Below are 18,454 nucleotides of genomic sequence, written 5' to 3' on the forward strand. Positions count from 1 at the left end.
CTAAAATTAACGTAAGATAAAAAAACCTTCAGTCCCACAGAGCAGTCACTTTATATGGCTGACACTATTTCCCAAAAGCAGTACAGGCAGCAGAGCTGTTTACTCCTTTTAGATATTTAGCTTTAGGACTCTTAATTAATCAAAGTGAAATTGTTCTAAGAAAGCCATTCAACAGATCTAGGAATAGAGGCACATTTTTTTCTCTTGGCATCACTCTAAAGTATCAGTTCAGACTCATCTTCCGAGCTATACTGCTGGTACCAAAGACTCGCTGGCTGCTGCTCTGACCACAGATCAGTGATTGGTTTGAGCAAAAGAGTTTAAATAATTTGAGACTAACATTAGTAGTTTCCCCAAAGGATGAATATGCATACTTCGCATACTTTTAGGAACAATGCTAGACAGGTATCAATATTTTTATCTTTCCCCTTTGAATAGAGTTGTTTTAAAATATTTTTGGTGTCAAAATTTGACTTACAATTATACTGTACAACTGATTATTGAGGGATGCACATTTGTGAGTGTTGAATGATATATAAATAAGTAAACTACATGAATACTTTTAAATACATATTATTTAACCGGGGGGGGGGGGGGGGGTGTGGATACGTCACACTGCTGTGACATAGCCACACCTAAAATGAAAGCTCACACTCCTGCAGGGTGTAAGAGATACAAAGAAATCATTATTTGTACCATGGCAAGAATATTCCATGAGCACTGTTCGTAAATATATAATTGGAAGAAAAGAGAAATGTAGCAAGGAAAGTTTTTTCATACTTTTAGAGTATTTCTACATTTCTATTTCCTTTCTATGCATACAGTGGACATATTTTCAAAATATGTTGATTTGCAGAGTAGAGAAGAGCTCTATGAGAGCTATTAGCAAGAGTGGTCCTCAGGCTTAAATATATTGAACAGGCTTAAAACGACACACATACTGCAAACCGCCATGTACTTTGTTGCTTTGTGAAAGACCATTATCTGGGTATCTGAACTTGACTGCTAGGTCAGGGAGTTAATGATGTAATCCAAGAGGCTTCTCAAATTCTTTCGTAATACCTGACACATGTCAAAAGTCTGGTCATTTCCTATCACTTCCCCTTCCCATGAAAAACAACCCTCAAACTTCAAACAAATTAGCAATTTGTCCAAAGCCTGGGACCCAACTCTCCTCAACCATGGGACAAGAAGTGGGAAATGCCAGTTACAATTGTGAAAATCATCAAACGTCATTACTAAGTTTCTACACCTATACTTCCTTAGTACTAAAGGGACATACTCCATGGTATAATAGTATTACTCTAAAGAATAACTGCTAAATAGACTACATTTATTACATAAGATTTTTAATTCAGGAGAATCTGTAGTACCCACAGCAACAAAGAGTTGTCAGTATAGATATAAACCACAGCATAGCGGTATTCAACAATGGTTTTGAAAGGTGGAAAACCCTTTAAAGATAAATCAAACCACATAATAGCAAAAGTAACTGTAACAAAGCAAAAAAAAATTACCTAAGTAAACAGCGGTCACTGCACAGGGAGCAGTTTGGTAAAAGCTGGAAGGGTTACGCCGCCAGGCTAACTAGGCCGCAGCTGGACCTGCAGGAATAACAGAAGGCTAGGACTGCTGAAACAGATAAAATGGGGGGAACACACTGGAGTCTGAGCAAGGACAAGAGCCAACAGGAGACTGCCTTGTGCAGGGATCTTGTTTCTGCTTTCTCTTCATAAGTAGTTTACTTTCCTAAAACACTGGAAAAGGTAAAGACGGGTAGATATCACGAGAGCTTCCAGGCACTCAATCTTTGCACAGTCTCCATGCCTAGGAACCAACAGCCTACCCCTGAGAAGGGTAAACCTTACTGGCAGTCAAGTCACCTTTGAGGAATCAGCTAAGGACTACAAATCTAATTTTTGAAGCATGAGAAGGTGGCTTCCACAAACTGCAGCCTTAATTAAACCTTGCAGAATTGTGGAGAATAATCAGGAAAATATGATTAAAAGGTTTCTTAATACTTGAAAGTAGCACTTGCTAGGAGACAGCAAGGGCTTGTGAAAAGACTTTGACAGGAATGCCAAGGTAACAGCTCCAGGAAACCTATCTGGCCTCGACAAGGTCCCTCATGATCAAAAGTACTTGTGAACCAGAAAGAAAAATGAGGAGTGGGTGCTGACATCATTAGTTGGATTAGAAACTGCTCAAACTCAGAGCATGAATCTTTAGTACCTAGCAACAGGTCAATAAATAATTTTCTGCATGAGCTGACCAACAGTTCACCTCCCATGAGGTGTCCTTCAGACCATAAAACACAGGCCTTTAAATTTTTTTTTAATGTTTTTATTTATTTTTGAGAGAGAACAAGCGAGCAAGCAGGGGAGGGGCAGAGAGAGAGAGAGAGAGAGAGAGAGAGAGAGAGACAGAATCTGAAGGAGGCTCCAGGGTCTGAGCTGTCAGCACAGAGCCTGATGCCGGGCTCGAACCCACGAATCATGAGATCATGACCTGAGCCGAAGTCAGACGCTTAACCGCCTGAGCCACCCAGGCGCCCCAAAACACAGCTCTTTAAAGCTTGTCTCGTTATGAAATGGTTTGGTTCTCACTCTTCTGGCTTTACATTCTCTTCTTCCACATACTCACCCTGCTACGCAATCCCAAAATGTTAACGGCTACTCTCAAAGGTGGAGAAGCATTTTTTCGCTACCAGAGGATTAACCAACCAGCATCTAATTCAAGGCAGAGTACGAATTCCACAAACTCATCCATAAACTCCCTTGATTATTAAGTGGAATTTCTAGATACTGGTTTTCTTTCTTTGATCTTTTAAGAAACTTATGGAAAAAAAAAAAAAAATGGGGCGCCTGGGTGGCTCAGTCGGTTAGGCATCCGACTTCGGCCCAGGTCATGATCTCACAGTTTGTGGGTTCGAGCCCCACATCGGGCACTGTGCTGACAGCTCGGAGCCTGGAGCCTGCTTCAGATTCTGTGTCTCCCTCTCTCTCTGCTCCTCCCCTGCTTACATTCTGTCTCTCTGTCTCCCAAAAATAAATATTTAAAAAAAAAGAAACTTCTGAACCACTTACACTATCTTCAATTGCCTTAACTACCTCATTCCAAATAAAGCACAAGAATTCTTACAAAAACATGCCATAGTTTACCTGCCTTACAAGCAGCAGCAAAAATGAATTTAACAAGTCATTTTTCCTTAAAACCTGCTGTTTCAAAAAGGAAAAACAAAGTTAACACTTCAAATGCCACAATTTTTTAAATTGGTTACAAAAAATGATGATGCTGTGGCATCAATGTTTATGAATCTTGTCAAGTGACAACACAGAGTAATGTGTTTAGCCATTTAAAAACACTCCTTTCTAGGGGCACCTGAGTGGCTCAGTCAGTTGAGCATCCAACTTTCGCTCAGGTCACAATCTCTGTGGTTCTCGAGTTTGAGCCCCAGCATCAGGGTCTGTGCTGACAGCTCGGAGCCTGGAGCCTGCTTCAGATTCTGTGTCTCCCTCTCTCTCTGTCCCCTCCCCCACTCATGCTATGTCTCTGTGTCTCAAAAAATAAATAAATGTTAGAAAAAAAATTTTAAACATTCTTTTTAGATCTGGGCACAGTATTTAAAAAAAAAAAAAACGCACACACACACACAATGTAATACTCTACTAGTTTTTTTAAAAACTGACAGTAATATGTCTTTATTATGGATTAAGCAAGTGTAAGAAATAGCTATTTGTAATCTTTAAAACAATGCACTGAAAATAAGTTAATTTCAGAGTTTTATTGTATTGCACTAAAGGAACAGCAGGACGGTTATACAATGTTCTCTCTCATTCAGTTTTGAAAATCTAAAGTACTTGCAAATTCTTAAGAATACCTTTACCACCAGATTAGAACATTAAGTATAATAACCAATTTCTTAATAAGTAATGTCTTACAAATTAAAACACATTTAAAATAGCTTTAAATGCATTCTTCACAAGTAATTCAGCATATATTTTTATATCATGTTCACTTATGCTTAAGAATTAAAGCAAGTATATTACTCTGATGGAAATAATGGGAAATCTCTCACTCATGCAATATACAGGGATAATATTCAAGTTGAAGGGGAGAAAATCCCACTCTTCTTATTTTGTCAATGTGTCCATATATAATCACATACATGATAAATGAGGAAACCCATGAAGTTTCCCACAAGTCAGATATATATTTTCAGTTCATCAGAAGCACCTGATATCTACAGCTAATTTATAATTAGATGGCACTTCAATAAACCAAAATGAACCCTACAAGTTCCTATAAACAAAAGCTTCCAATGGACTAAGGATAGTCAATAATTAATGCAATCATTCAAGGGATTATGGCTGTTCCTTAAGGAGTGCAAGTTCAAACCTGTCAACACCAGAGGTATCATTTTATATTAATTTATACGTAATTCCATTTAAATTCTTTATCCAAGTATAACATATGAAAACAGTCTTTCCACAAGCAAAAAATGTGGAAACATTTAAAAAATAAGGAGTCATTTTTTAAAGTAACTGATCAGATTCCATAGGCTACTCTTGGAAACAGGATCTTGCTGGATAGAATCCCTTCATTTGGTGGCTTTTTGCATGCACTTACTGGACCAATTCTTCTGTGTGTTGTTCTAAGAGCTCACCAAAACATAGATCATGCTGAAAAGAAGAAAAAGCCTATTAATTCAAACGTTCCTAATAATAAAAACAAAAAGCACCAAAAAGTTGAGTCTGCTTTATACAGCCAACTAGTTTATGATATCACACCACCACAGAAAATGAAAAGACCAATGACCAGTTCACGAGACAATCTTAATTTGCATTTATGGACTTTTGCCTAAGGTAGGACTTGGCTCAGTGCTTGTGCTGTGGTTGTCTCCTATTTTCTTTCCAATTTTAGCAAACAGAACAGCACAGCTGAAAGCTTAATAGGGGATCAGAGCTTAGAGAAGCCATCCAAACAGTGCACTGCTCTGGAGTCGTCTAATAATAGCAGTGAGCATCTCGCAAGGGCTCACTTCATGCCAGGCCCTCCACTAGGTCTTTTATGTACATGACCTCGCTGAATCCTCCAAGCAGTCCTAGGAGTTGGGTACCATTATCATCCCCATTTTACAGATGGGAATGGTGACTTAAGGAACTTTCCCATCAGAGAAAGGCTCTAGGCAACAGCAAGAGGGTTAAAAAAGAAAAGGGCACAAGTGAGCAAAATTAAAAATAACCCTTTGATTCAGACCAACTCTACCAGAGTAAGGTGGGAAAGGCATGGTTCCAAAGCATGGGTCTCTAACTGGATATACAAAGCAAAGAGTTGAGCAAACTCGACAAACAACTTAAAAGCAGAAATGAAATGACATAGAGCCACCACATGCCCACAAGTGCACATCTCTGATTTTCTCATTTATTCAATCATTCATTTCTTTTCTTTCTTTCAACAAATATGTCTCAAGTACCACTATATGCCAGCACTGTTCCAGTTATTTGTTAAAGAAACTGAAAAAATGAAAACTAACAGGACATGAAGATGACACATGGCATTTTGCTGTTTAGAACTTATTCACTATCTGTTTCATAAATGAACGTCTGTAGATGCACTAATGGATACTCATTTTCACAGGTATAACCTCTAAAAGCATAACATATCTTTTCCATGAATTTCAGTCTAGCACTTCATTCATCATTTTCCGTAATGGAAACATATAACGTAAAGAGAAACATGAATATAAACCTACCATCTAATACTCAGCAAGTTCTCCAGTAACAAAAAGAAGAGGGAATAAGAAAGCAGCTTAATGAATACAATTCCATCTTACATGGCCAACTTTCTTCCTATTTTGGAAATCAGTTGGAACTGTTCTCTCTGGCTGAATATATATCAATAAAAGATGAGAAAAGTATAATGGTGCAGTTTAAAGAAATACAATCCCACGTGTGAGAGTGCCCCTTCCCTCATTTTAATGAGCAGCCATTTTATTCCATCTCCAGTACACCTAGGGCGGTGGTGCTCACCCAGGGCTGACTGTGCCCCGCAGAGGGCATCTGGCACTGTCTGGAGGCATTCTTGGTTTTGATGACTGCAGAAGAGCAGGCGCTACTGGCATCTACTGGGTAGAGGCCAGGGATGTTGCTAAACATCCCACAATGCACGGGCAGCCCCCACAACAAAGATTTATCCAGGCCAAAATGTCAACAGTGCCAAGGTCAAGGACTGCTGGCCTAGAGGAATGATGCAGTCCATCATGGCTATAAAGGGAGAGGAGTCGATCGCCGCACCATCACATAGGAAAGACCTGTTTCTTTCATGCTCCCATTCACATGAAGCAAGCCATAAAATAAAGGGCAGAGCATACAGTTTGTAAAGAATGATAAAAAGTAAAACACCATGGCAAGAGAGATGGTGAAGCCAAGCACAAACATTTTGGCAAACTCACACTTTTTTTTTTGCAATCTTCTCAATGCCATCACTTTGCACAGACAATGAGGATTACTGTGTCTGAAAACTTAGGAAGCAGCACCCCTGACCAAACTTTCTGACTCTGACCGCACACCAGCTGGGTGTCCCGACAAGTACCAGTTTATTCATATTCAACGTGTGTGCATTTGCTGGTGTGCACTGTGCCATTAGCAGTTACCACCATTCAAGACGCTGAGTTATTCTTCAAGTGGATTTTAAGGTGTTAAGACTGTAATGCCTACAAACTTTTTAGGCAGCAAAGTGAAATCATATATTCATTTTCTTTTTTAAACTCACCCGTATAGGTAGTAAAAAAATGCTAGAAGATAAAAAGCCAATTTGCACCAGCCTTCTTTCTGACAATATGCTAAAATGTCTGCATTCATGATGGTTGTAGGGTCATAGAGTCCTGGTCCACTCATCACTGGCCTACTCATATACCTGCAATAAACACAGTCCATTAGCCACTCCAAAAAGGATGGGAAGGAGGGTTTTTCTCCTCAAATAACATTTGTTACAATGAGAGGCAGTCCACACAGGGAAGAGTGCGTTTAGTTCTAGGGTGGAGTTCTTTCCTCTTATCATCTTAATTTTAAAACAAGAGCCCCTAGGGGCGCCTGGGTGGCTCAGTCAATTAAGTATCTGACTCTCGATTTTGGCAGAGGTAATAATCTCATGGTTCATGGGATCAAGCCCTGTGTTGGGCTCTGCACTGGAACCTGCTTAGGATTCTTTCTCTCCCTCTCTCTCTGCCCCTTTACCGCTCGTGTGCGTGCACATGTGCACATTCTCTCTCTCCCCAAATAAATAAACTTTAAAATAAATAAATAAATAAGCTCCTAAATGAGAACAGGACAGTTATTTAGGCCACATCTGGTCTGCCCTATACTTTCATAAGTACAAGAAAAAGAACAATAACTATAAAAAATTAAGGTTTTTTTTCTCTTAACTTTTTCTCTTAACGTAATTTTAGACTTACAGAAAAGAACACTTCACCAAGATATTCACATTAACCACACAGCTCTACCCTTCTCTTTTTTGTTCTAGCTCCAAATATGCATGTTTTTCTCAAAAAAAAACTATTTCAAACTCAGTCACAGATGTGGTATCACTTTACTCCTAAACACTTTTTCAGTCTATTTCCTAAAATGAAGAGCAATGAGATTTTAACGTGCCTATTAAAGAAAAAACAAAAAACCTCTAACTCTATTATGTAGCTCTGACATACCTTAAAAGTTATAAAAAAATGAATATATTTTATAAACAACCAAATTTAAAATCATAAAGTAAAAATGGAGAAATAAGTTAAACACACTGTACATTTTGATTTATATGAAATTCAAAGATGGGCAAAATTAATTCAAGTTCACAGAGATCACTACTCTCCTTGGGAGGTGCAGGGGTAACAGACAGGGATAGGGCTTCAGAGTTGCACACATAACTGTATCCAAATTAAACCTCACTTTTTGAAAAACACTTCTACAGATTAACAAAGTAAGTGCCATAAAAGGTATTTAAACAGCTATTTGTTCATCTACTTGATTTTTAAAATAAATGCCAACTGGGGCGCCTGGGTGGCTCAGTCAGTTGAGCACCTGACATCAGTTCAGGTCATGATCTCGTAGTCAGTGAGGTAGAGCCCCACGTTGGGCTCTATGCTGACAGCTCAGAGCCTGGAGCCTGCTTCTCTCTCTGCCCCTCCCCCACTCACACTCTGTCTCTTTCTCTATCCGAAATAAACTTAAAATAAATGCCAACTAATTTTCAGTTTTCATTTAGGTGACTAGCATGTAAGATAACCATAGTATAAGTAAGATATAATTAGGAAAAGTATTAGAAATATATCTATATTACCTCCAAATATGGTATGCCAAGAGGGGCATATTGAGACCCAGCGTAAGCCATTCTGCTGCACAAAGAAACATGACACAGAAGAAAGCATGGATGAGGTACTCTGGAAGTACGAGCTGGAAGAAAAATACAAGGCAGTTATCAAAATGCCTTGGCATTAAGTCAAATGCTGTTGGAAAGCAGGTGGCAACCAAGTTCCCATAATGCAAAATCACTGTTTTCTTAGAATCAGGGATGAAAGATGCTGAGTGTTGTTTCCATATTTAAATTTTTACCAAAAGCAGAATTAGAAGCAAACTGACCAGATGATATAGCTTGCGCTAAGAAAATAAATAGAACTTAAAATTTAAAATTCAAATTCTTACAGTAACAGGTTAAATTATACAAAGTTACCACCCAGACTACTCAGTTATTTGCTAATCACTTGGAATACTTCCCACCACTCAACAATGATAAAAATATAAAAATGAGGTATCTGATCGCATGCAACATGATACAAAAAAAAAAAAAAATCCACAAAAACAAAAGTTCCCTTTAGATTATTTTACACACTAATGTTTTAAAGCTTTTAACAGAAACCAGGAATGCTACATATACAATATTTAGCAAACCACACCACATTACCACAAAAGTCATTTTTCAACGGAAAGCCAAAAGCCAATAATCTCAGCACAGTCATAGGGGGAAGAACACTAATATACACAGATGCAAACAATGTGCATTCTGCAATGTAGGAGGGAAAAGACAGAGTTCTGAACCATAAAATTGGAAATTTCCCTAGTTCCTGAGCTCTGATTTTACATGGCCTTCCCGTTTCTTTTAAGCCTGCTTTCCAATGAACTACTACAGGCACAGCAGACCAGTAGAAGCTCAGAACTCAAAAACAAAATAATTTGATTGTAGAGAAAAATTAATTGAAGAGAAATACTTTTTATAAAATAACCAAGAATTCATGCTTTAGTTTTAATTGCCTTTCTCATCCTAAAGATTTCAGCCTAATGACTCTTATTTAAAGTCCCAAACATTTCATTTCAAGTTTCGGCCAAGGACTTCCTATGAGTCACAAATGCAAAGCCAGTTTCTCAGATGTTCACATCGTATCAAGGTAAAATTATATGAATCCTCAACATCAGCAGATCTTTACTGAAAGGAAACCATCGCTGTAGAAACAAATGCAATTGTACTACATATTCAAGCCTGCTTTCTACTACTCCCAAATCACTTTCTTCATTTCAAAGCTGTAAAGCAAAGTTTTTTAATGAATATTTTAAATGAAATCTCAGTAAAACCAACTAATCTATACCACTAGCCAGATATTTTCTACAAACTTAATATAATAAACTCTGTGTATGTATACAAACTTGTAAATAACACGAACCATTAAGCCACCATTTAATTAAGATCAAAATTAAACATCTGCAAGAAAACAAGAAAAGATCCACAGGAAACCTTTGAAACACAAAGACTACAACCAGGACAGACCAAGAAAAAGATACACTATATTAGGAGTTCCACTAGAGCTGTTTATAATACTCATGTAAATTACAGGATTTTTCTTTTCCTTATAATAAGTACTTCAGCTCTTTAAAGCCAAGTGATAGGTAACAATACAAATCATCCAAATTTTCATCCTACAATTCCAAACTGAGATATGGGGAGAAAATGATTTAGAAAGCATGATCTCTACTGCTCTTAACAATATACTTTAGTAAGAGGGATAATAAAGATAATCTGCAACTCTTCCAGTTCTAATATGAAACAATGCCACACTCCCTTCATCTCAAAAAAATCCAGACACTTTTATTATACATCTCTTACAAAAACCAGCCCACTCCAATCATTCTTTAATGGTGAAATTTCCTGGTAAGTGGCACAAAAATTATTCCATTTAGGAACCAATGTTTACACAAAAACTAGTATCCAGAAAAAAATTCCTCACACAAATATGGCTGAAATAATATTTAACATGCAAATCGTAACATTCTCTAGTTAAGGTTCACATTTTAACATAGAATATTTGTCTTCCCCCATACTTTGGCAGAATTGTCAAAACAAACTTTAAATAGGGAAAACTGTCAGATGCACTGCTAGCAAGCCAATTATCGGCACCCTATCCAGAATGCAACTTGTGCTGGTATAAAAACTCCCAATCTATGCCGCATCGGGGTGTCCCAAGCAAGTTATCTTTTTAAGGTGAGAATTTCCTTCCATGAAGAAGAGTCAGAAATCACACGTTCTATGTAAAAATGAAATTAGTCCCTCTTAAATTTACAATAAATTAGGGAAACACCGAAGCTTGAACTTAAAAATGTGGAGGTCTGGGTTCAAATTCTGGTTCTACCTTAGCTGTTTGATCTTGTTAGTAAAGTGCTTCAACCTGGCTAAGCCTCAGCCTATCCTCCTATTCATGAGAATAACAATACACCTACCCTTTAGGACTGTCACAAGCACTGAAAGAAAAATCCCAAGTAGAGCTGCTTAGCACAGGGCCTGGTGCCCAGGAAAGCCCTCATCTGATTTCAGCTATTCTCATCCTCATCATTTTTGGTTATTTGAAGTAATGAGAAGCCAAAGAAGATAGAATATTATTAATAAACTTTCATTAATAAACAAATTTTGGTTTCTTAATTTCTTGGTAACAATTAGTTTCAACAGTGGGTTAAGATATTTTACAGTGAACCTTGTTACTTTCCAATGAGAAAGCAGACTCATCTTCTCTTTTGTTTCCTAACAGCAGAGAAAGAGCCAGTAAGTTAACACTGTTAATTGTCCCTACATAGTCTTACTGTAGCAGTTCTTTAAAGACAAGCTAGAAATCTATTCCATCACTCATATTTATCTAGGAAACAATGATAAAGTAGCAAACTAACTTTATAGATCTTTCCCCCAAAAACTCCTTCTAGCATGCTAGTGCCTTACAGTTTTATACAACTCAAGTCTACACAAGTTTTCATCTTCATTAACTTTTAAAGATGAATTATTGTATTATTGTATTCTTGAAGACGTACCCACTGCTTTCAAATAACCTTTCAGTTTCTGACCAGTTAGGCAAAATCAAACCTACAGGCTAAAGGTAAAATCTTCCTAAATGAATAAACTAAATGAAGTCAAAAAATATGTATAAAAACCCCTAAGCACAATGGAGCTGATCCGCATTATAACTAAATCCATCAGAGCTCAGAACTTAGTGTAAGACAAGGCTGTTTTAGAAATTGAGAGTGGATATATACCAGAAATAACTATGTAGACATTTGTACATAAATTATTATCCATAAAATTCTGGCAGCATGAGTCCAGAGCCTAAGGACAGAGCTATCCACCTAAAAAGAGTGAAAAATTAATTCCAGAATAGACATAACCAAAAAAAAAAAAAAAAAAAAAAAAGTAGACATGCTCCCGAAGACTCCACTTCCGGGCTACCTCACAGTAAGTCACAACATAAGAATAACCTTACCATCTATTAAAGTCATTGTATGTTAACCAACTTTCAAACACTGAACCAAATAATGTAATATAGAAGTGCCTATGGCTATAACATTTCAGAAACGCATAAGCATTTAACAGCTTTCCCTACTTGACTGGGCCAGCAAGCAAACATTTGCATAAAGTAAGAAACTTCATGAAATCATAAACCTCAACAGGCATATAAATGAGCACACCAAACAGAACACTTTACAGATACAAATGCCCTAACCCTCCCCATGAAATGAATGTAGCATTAAAACATTAAACTAAAAAGCAGTACACACCTTTAATGCAATTTTGACTCTTTTAATCTTTTTGACCTTTTCAACTGTCTTTGGCCGACAATGTAAAAAGCAGATTGGAAGAATGTTAGTATGACAGCTGACAAGATCACCAGCAGATTAATAATAGTCAGAATAGTCAAGCAGGAAAAAGAATATTTTTGTAAATTCTGCCTACTCAAAAAAAGTACAACTATATCATGCTACTGAGAATATTGGCCATTTTTAAATTATATCAAGTTAAAAGCAAAAACAGGTTAAAAATCTAGAGAAAAATCCTTTATTATAACTTACAGGATTCAGGGTATTACACTGGTCTATGGGATTCTTGTAATCAGTCTTCAGTTCATCAAATGCTATAATCTAAAATAAAATTAAAATAGTTAGGACCTCTCACTTTATTACAATACAGCAACAAACCTGCCCCATCATCAAATGATAATTAAATTCAGTTAATAAAACAAAAGCAAAAGTAGGGTATACTACATGTACCAATTTACAGTAAATTCAGTATGTGCTAATAACCAGAATCAGATTTAAAGAACTGAAAACATGTTTATATTAGTATCATTTAAATGATCTTATACTACTATAATAAATATCTTCAATTTTCAATTTTTCAGTGCCTCTGTTCAACTTATTCTTTCTTCTTGAGATTATTTTTTCCCTCACCCACAACTATTTACCAAAACTCTTCATTATAAAAACCCTCTTCCTATGTTGGCTCCTCTCTGTAGGTTACCCTGACTCCCTTGGGCCAAAATAACTGCATGCCACTCTAATATCCACATAGCACAGGACTTTATAATGCCACCAATATGGCATTTCTCACACTGAAGTATTTATGTACAGGTCTGTGTGCCTCTCAGGGTGAAGTATTTTTCATCATTTGTGCATGCCCTGCTCTGGTCACAGAATTCAGTGGGACACCAGAGATGGGCTCACATGCTTCAGTCTGTTCCCCCATTTGTGCTCACATTTCAAAGTCCTACTTCAATTTGGAAATACAAGAAGGAGCCTCAGAATAGAGAGGAACACCAAATGATTTTCAAACTTTGTGGCCAGAATCGCCACATACTGTCGTGCAATTTCTACAAGACAAAAGGCCAGGGCCAGGTGGAAGCTCAAAGCCAGCCCGTGCTCCTGTGGTCATGGGCTCTACACCAGGCTCTGCACTGAGAGCCTGTGTCCAATCAGGAGGGAGGATTCTTCTCATTATTCTGCCCCAACCGGGAGCAGAACTTCTTTGTTCTATTGTACCTAAAGGCATCATATAAGCAAAAGCAGCCCTGTTCAAGGCCACGATAAAAGTGATCAGTGTGACCTCCTTCTGTGTCATATGCATATTCCTACCACTTGCAGGTGGTTTCATTAGGGTCACCAAACTAAAAACTGAAGGGTAACCCAGGTAAGACCAGCTTCTCATGGTGTGATGAGCCAAACAAGTATAAATGCAATAGGGGAGAAAGATCTCATCCACTTATAAAATATATGGCAAGAATGTTTCTGTCTACATCTGGAGAAATGTGGCTATAACATTTAGGGTCACTTAACACATAACTTCAAAATCAAAATGTACTGAAAAATCAATAAGGGCAACATACCACTCAAAATAAGAAGCCAAAAGCACCAAGTTTATGGGGGAGCTGCTTTAGCTGCTGTCACTGGTCATCTAGGGAACAGAGAACCTTTCCTTTGGTGCCCTTCCTCTGGTAGGTTAGGAATAGTATCCTCGTATGTGAGACAGTGTTAACTCAATATTACCAGTGATCAATGGAGTTCTGTATTTCTAGCTTTCACTATGCTAGTTTATTTCCCTGTTAAAGTTCTTCACTTCATAAAAAGATCTTTTTTTTATTTATTTTTTATTTTTTTTAATGTTTTTATTTATTTTTGAGACAGAGAGAGACAGAGCATGAGTGGGGAAGGGGCAGAGAGAGAGGGAGACACAGAATCCGAAGCAGGCTCCAGGCTCTGAGCTGTCAGCACAGAGCCTGACGCGGGGCTCGAACTCACAGACTGTAAGATCGTGACCTGAGCTGAAGTCGGACGCTTAACCAACTGAGCCACCCAGGCACCCCAAAAGATCTTTTTTTTAAATGTTCTAAAATTTTATAAAACTCAACAACCTGATCAAATAAAAAATTATAAGTAAAATACAAATAGAAGAAAAATAATTAAAATGTAAACTCCATGACAGCAAAAATTTTTTGCTGTATTCACCGCTATGTCCCTGGTCCTAGCACATACTTAAGTGTTCAGTCAATATTTATTGAATGAAAGGCGGGGGGGGGGGGGGGGGCAAGGGGTGGAGAGCCCTAGCTTAAAAAAATACAGAACTCACCAAAAGGCATTTGCCTTTGCTAATAAACCCTACCGCATATAAATGCTAAAAATATAAATGTACAATTGGAAGATACTAATTTCTGATTACTTATGGATATTAGTCAAATACCTGACATTTGTTGTGATACATCCCCAGTGCATCTTAATAATAAAGATCAAGATAAGGACTGTCATTGCAAATAAAATTACTTGCCTATAACAAAGATCCAATTTAATAGCAGAGTATAAAACTTACGTTTTAAAACTAACTCCTTTGGACATTTTGTTCAGGCGATTTCAAGGGATCTTTTAACGAGTACGTTACTGCAATGAGTGCTACAAGCTGGAGTTTTCAAAACTCTTCTGAAAAGATTCTTTTTTTTAATTTTTTTTTTAACGTTTATTTATTTTTGAAACACAGAGAGACAGAGCATGAACGGGGGAGGGTCAGAGAGAGGGAGACACAGAATCTGAAACAGGCTCCAGGCTCTGAGCTGTCAGCGCAGAGCCCGACGCGGGGCTTGAACTCACGGACCGCGAGATCATGACCTGAGCCAAAGTAGGCCGCTTAACCGACTGAGCCACCCAGGTGCCCCTGAAAAGATTCTTAACCTAGTGGTTTTCATATCTTTTGTTACTGTGTGCCTGGACAAAGACGTTCACAAAATTTCCCCCCAAGTGCAAAAACAAAACAGATATATTCCTAAAGATACCAAACTATGCAATTCAGGATACCTTCAAATTTGATGCCTGTCTTTGGAATGATTTTTGTTCAAACAAATCTATGCTCCCAACTCTACTCCCTACAGAGCATCAATCACGTGAATTAGGACCAAACAGAGAGATGTAACCATCAACTCAAAAAATAACCTCCATACAACAGTTAATGTAAACAGGCTTCTTTGAATTTCTAACTGAAATTTCCAAATGAGTCTTCTGATACTTAAAACTACCTAAGAAGGGGCGCCTGGGTGGCGCAGTCGGTTGAGCGTCCGACTTCAGCCAGGTCACGATCTTGCGGTCCGTGAGTTCAAGCCCCGCGTCGGGCTCTGGGCTGATGGCTCAGAGCCTGGAGCCTGTTTCCGATTCTGTGTCTCCCTCTCTCTCTGCCCCTCCCCCGTTCATGCTCTGTCTCTCTCTGTCCCAAAAATAAATAAACGTTGAAAAAAAAAAAAAAATTTAAAAAAAAAAAAAAAAAAAAACTACCTAAGAAGATAAACTGAAGGTTATGTAGTTAACCTTATGTAGTTAACAGAAAAATTTTAACTATATATTTTGGAATTTTCAATTTGTTCCCAAAGGATGTAGAATACTCTGAACTAAGAAATCCTTAAGGATAGGCGCTCTGTACTCTGCGGAGTACCAATGAAGTCTTAAAATTTTTCTTTTAATTCTGTAACAGGACTTAAAATTACCTAGTTCACCCGGACATATATTCACTTCAAAGCTGAAACTAAACTACCCATTTTTTTAAAAATTCAGTTCAGGTATTCCTTAAGCTAAACACAACCTGTTCAAAATGTAAACGTGGCCATCCACAGTTCTCTTCTCAGAATCCTTACCATCCATCAAGCAGGAAGTGACTTAAATCCACATATACAAATGGAAGGGAATCACACATTTCACGTCCACCAAAGGCTTACTAAAGTGGAGCTAGTTTGCATCCGAAATTATCTTTATTTATTGTTCTTCCATCAAAGAGACTAAAACGCTCTTAATTTATTGGTTCCTACCCACAAGCATTTTGAGGGAGGAATTGCTTAACAGCCTACCTAAGTAAGCATTCCCCACTATACAAGCAGTTGGGTTCTAAAATAATAATATTAACAGGGGCTCCTGGGTGGCTCAGTCAGTTCGGTTCAGGACATGATCTTGAGGTTGGTGAGTTTGAGCCCCACATCAGGCTCTGTGCTGACAGCCCAGGGCCTGGAGCCTGCTTCGGATTCTGTGTCTCCCTCTCTCTCTGCCCCTGTCCTGTTTGCTTGCTCTCTCTCTCTAAAATAAACAAACATTAAAATTTTTTTAATAAAAAAAATCATTATAAACAATCACACTCTTTAGCAAAAGAGAGTAATTTGTGATATCATTCTACTTTTGAGATTTTTTTTTTTACAAGACACTGCTATTTAAATCACGCTGCCCCTCTATGTTCCATAAGAAATCCTTGTTATAAGGCTGATGACACAGGACTTAAAATTTACATGGGATTGAACGTGTCCAATCATTCAAATGAAAACTAATATCCTAAAAGGTACTAAAAGGATATGAGGGCAGAAGCAAATATAAGATAAATGTTTTAATGAATGCTGATTTCCAGAAGGCTGCTTCTCATTTTGTGCTAGAGAAACAAGAATCCTTCCAAATCTGTTGTAGAACTGTCAGGGGAAACTTCCTTGTTCCTTACAGGAACCAGTAAAGATGTGCTTCAATCCTGCGGCATGATGCGAGTAAAAAGAAAAAAAAAAAAAAATGCCCCAGGAAAATTTAAGATTTCTGAGCATTTTCAAAATCAAATTAAAACTATCTCTACTAAATCCAGCTACCCTGAAAAGAAGGCTGTCTCTTGAGAAACTCTGGCGGTCAAAGTATGGTTTAGGGGAAAAGTTCGGAGATGCAGTCAACAAAGTAATCAATCCAATCTGCATCAAAGTTCACAAGGAAACAGAATCTGAAAAAAAAAGAAAAGTCGTTCTACTCGAAAAGTACCCCACAAGTGCTGAAACCAGCAATGGAAATTCATCTAAAGTATACTATCTCATTTGGGCCACACTCCTGCGGAAACCCGAAAAGAAAGACAATGTGACTAAATAATAGTAATTTGGCAAACTTCATTCCCGCTAAGCACGCAGCATGCCTCCGTGCGCCCTTCACATCTCCCCGGGATGCGGAGACGCGGAGCCCCGGGCCCGCGGAGGGTCCGCGCCAGCGAAGCGCTGTCCCGCAGGGCCCGGCGGGACCACGGCCGCCCCACCCATCCAGGGAGGAGTAGCTGCGCGCGCGCGGCCTGTTCGGGGACACAGCGGGTGCATCCACGGGGCCACCGCACGCCTCGGCTCCTCCCGGACCTGCAGCCCCCGGCCTGCAGACAAGGGGCGCACGGAGCCCTGGCCGCGCCGCCTGCCCCGCCTTGGCCCCAGCCCCTGGTGTGCGGACTGACCAACGGGGGCCGTCGCCGCCCGAACAGCCGCCGACCCCGGGCGTGAAGAAGCTGCGCCGCCTCTTCGCCCTCCTTCCCCCGGACCCCGCTACTCACGTGCCAGATGGCGAAGAAGATAAGCGCGGCGGTGAGCAGCAGCGCCAGCATGTAGCAGAAGGCCGCGAACGTGAACGCCATGGCCGGGAAGGAGGAGCAGGGAGCGGCGCCGGTGCCAGCGGAGAAAGGCGGCGCAGGGCCCTCTGGGTAAAACCATTCACTTCCCCCGGCCGCAGCCACGACCGCCGCCGCCACCGCCTCTGCCGCTGCCGCCGTGCCCGCCCTCCCTGCGCGCCTGCGCACCAGCCGAGGTGCGCTGGCGCCCTCTGATGGCCGAAGTCTACGACGCGCTTACATTGTCCGCGCAACTGATTGATTTATTTTTTTTTTTCCCTCGTTTATTCTTTGAACAAATACTTATTGAATGAGTGTCTACTATGTTCCAGGCACTGTGTTTCCCCTTTGAGATGCAAAGGGGGGAAACATACTTGCACCGAAAGAACTTAGTATAGTGCCGGAAAGGAACACTTAAATCATTACAGTATTTATGACCCTGTTAAGGGAAGTCTGCGCTTGTGATGAAAGGTCAGAGAAGGGCATCCATCCCGCTCTGCAGCGTTTAGGGCAGGATTCCTGGAGTAGCTGTTTCTTAAGCTGAGGCTTATGTGATGAGTAGAAGTTGTCCAGGCAAAGAGAAGATAGACCAGTACTCCAAAAAGAGGATTGAGCATGAGCAAAGGTACAGAGATGAAAGAAAGAAAAAAGCTCAGTGTCTTAGGTGAAACCACCAGCAGTTCTTAAATTAGTCGAACCTAGTACAAAACAGTGTTAGAAACTTAGAAAGGGGGTCCGGGAGGGTTCA

The 18,454-nt window shown here is 39.2% G+C and overlaps 1 protein-coding gene across 2 annotated transcripts; it reads right to left on the reverse strand.

Annotated features, from left to right (window-relative positions):
- Positions 1–3,769: 3,769 nt before the first annotated feature.
- Positions 3,770–17,853, reverse strand: CNIH1 (cornichon family AMPA receptor auxiliary protein 1). Of its 2 annotated transcripts, XM_047864324.1 has the most exons (6): positions 17,653–17,797; positions 16,943–17,067; positions 12,369–12,437; positions 8,332–8,444; positions 6,775–6,918; positions 3,770–4,682 (listed from the first exon to the last, which is right to left on the reverse strand). In XM_047864324.1, the coding sequence occupies exons 2-6, from the start codon at positions 17,042–17,044 to the stop codon at positions 4,655–4,657; spliced, it is 456 nt and encodes a 151-aa protein (XP_047720280.1). In that variant the 5' UTR covers positions 17,045–17,067; positions 17,653–17,797; the 3' UTR covers positions 3,770–4,654. The 2 variants fall into 2 exon arrangements, with proteins under 2 accessions (XP_047720280.1, XP_047720281.1); XM_047864325.1 differs by lacking the exon at positions 16,943–17,067 and having other exon boundaries at positions 17,653–17,853.
- Between the last annotated feature and the right edge of the window lie 601 nt (positions 17,854–18,454).

Source organism: Prionailurus viverrinus, chromosome B3 (assembly GCF_022837055.1).
Source record: "Prionailurus viverrinus isolate Anna chromosome B3, UM_Priviv_1.0, whole genome shotgun sequence".
NCBI classification, from domain to species: Eukaryota; Metazoa; Chordata; class Mammalia; order Carnivora; family Felidae; genus Prionailurus; species Prionailurus viverrinus.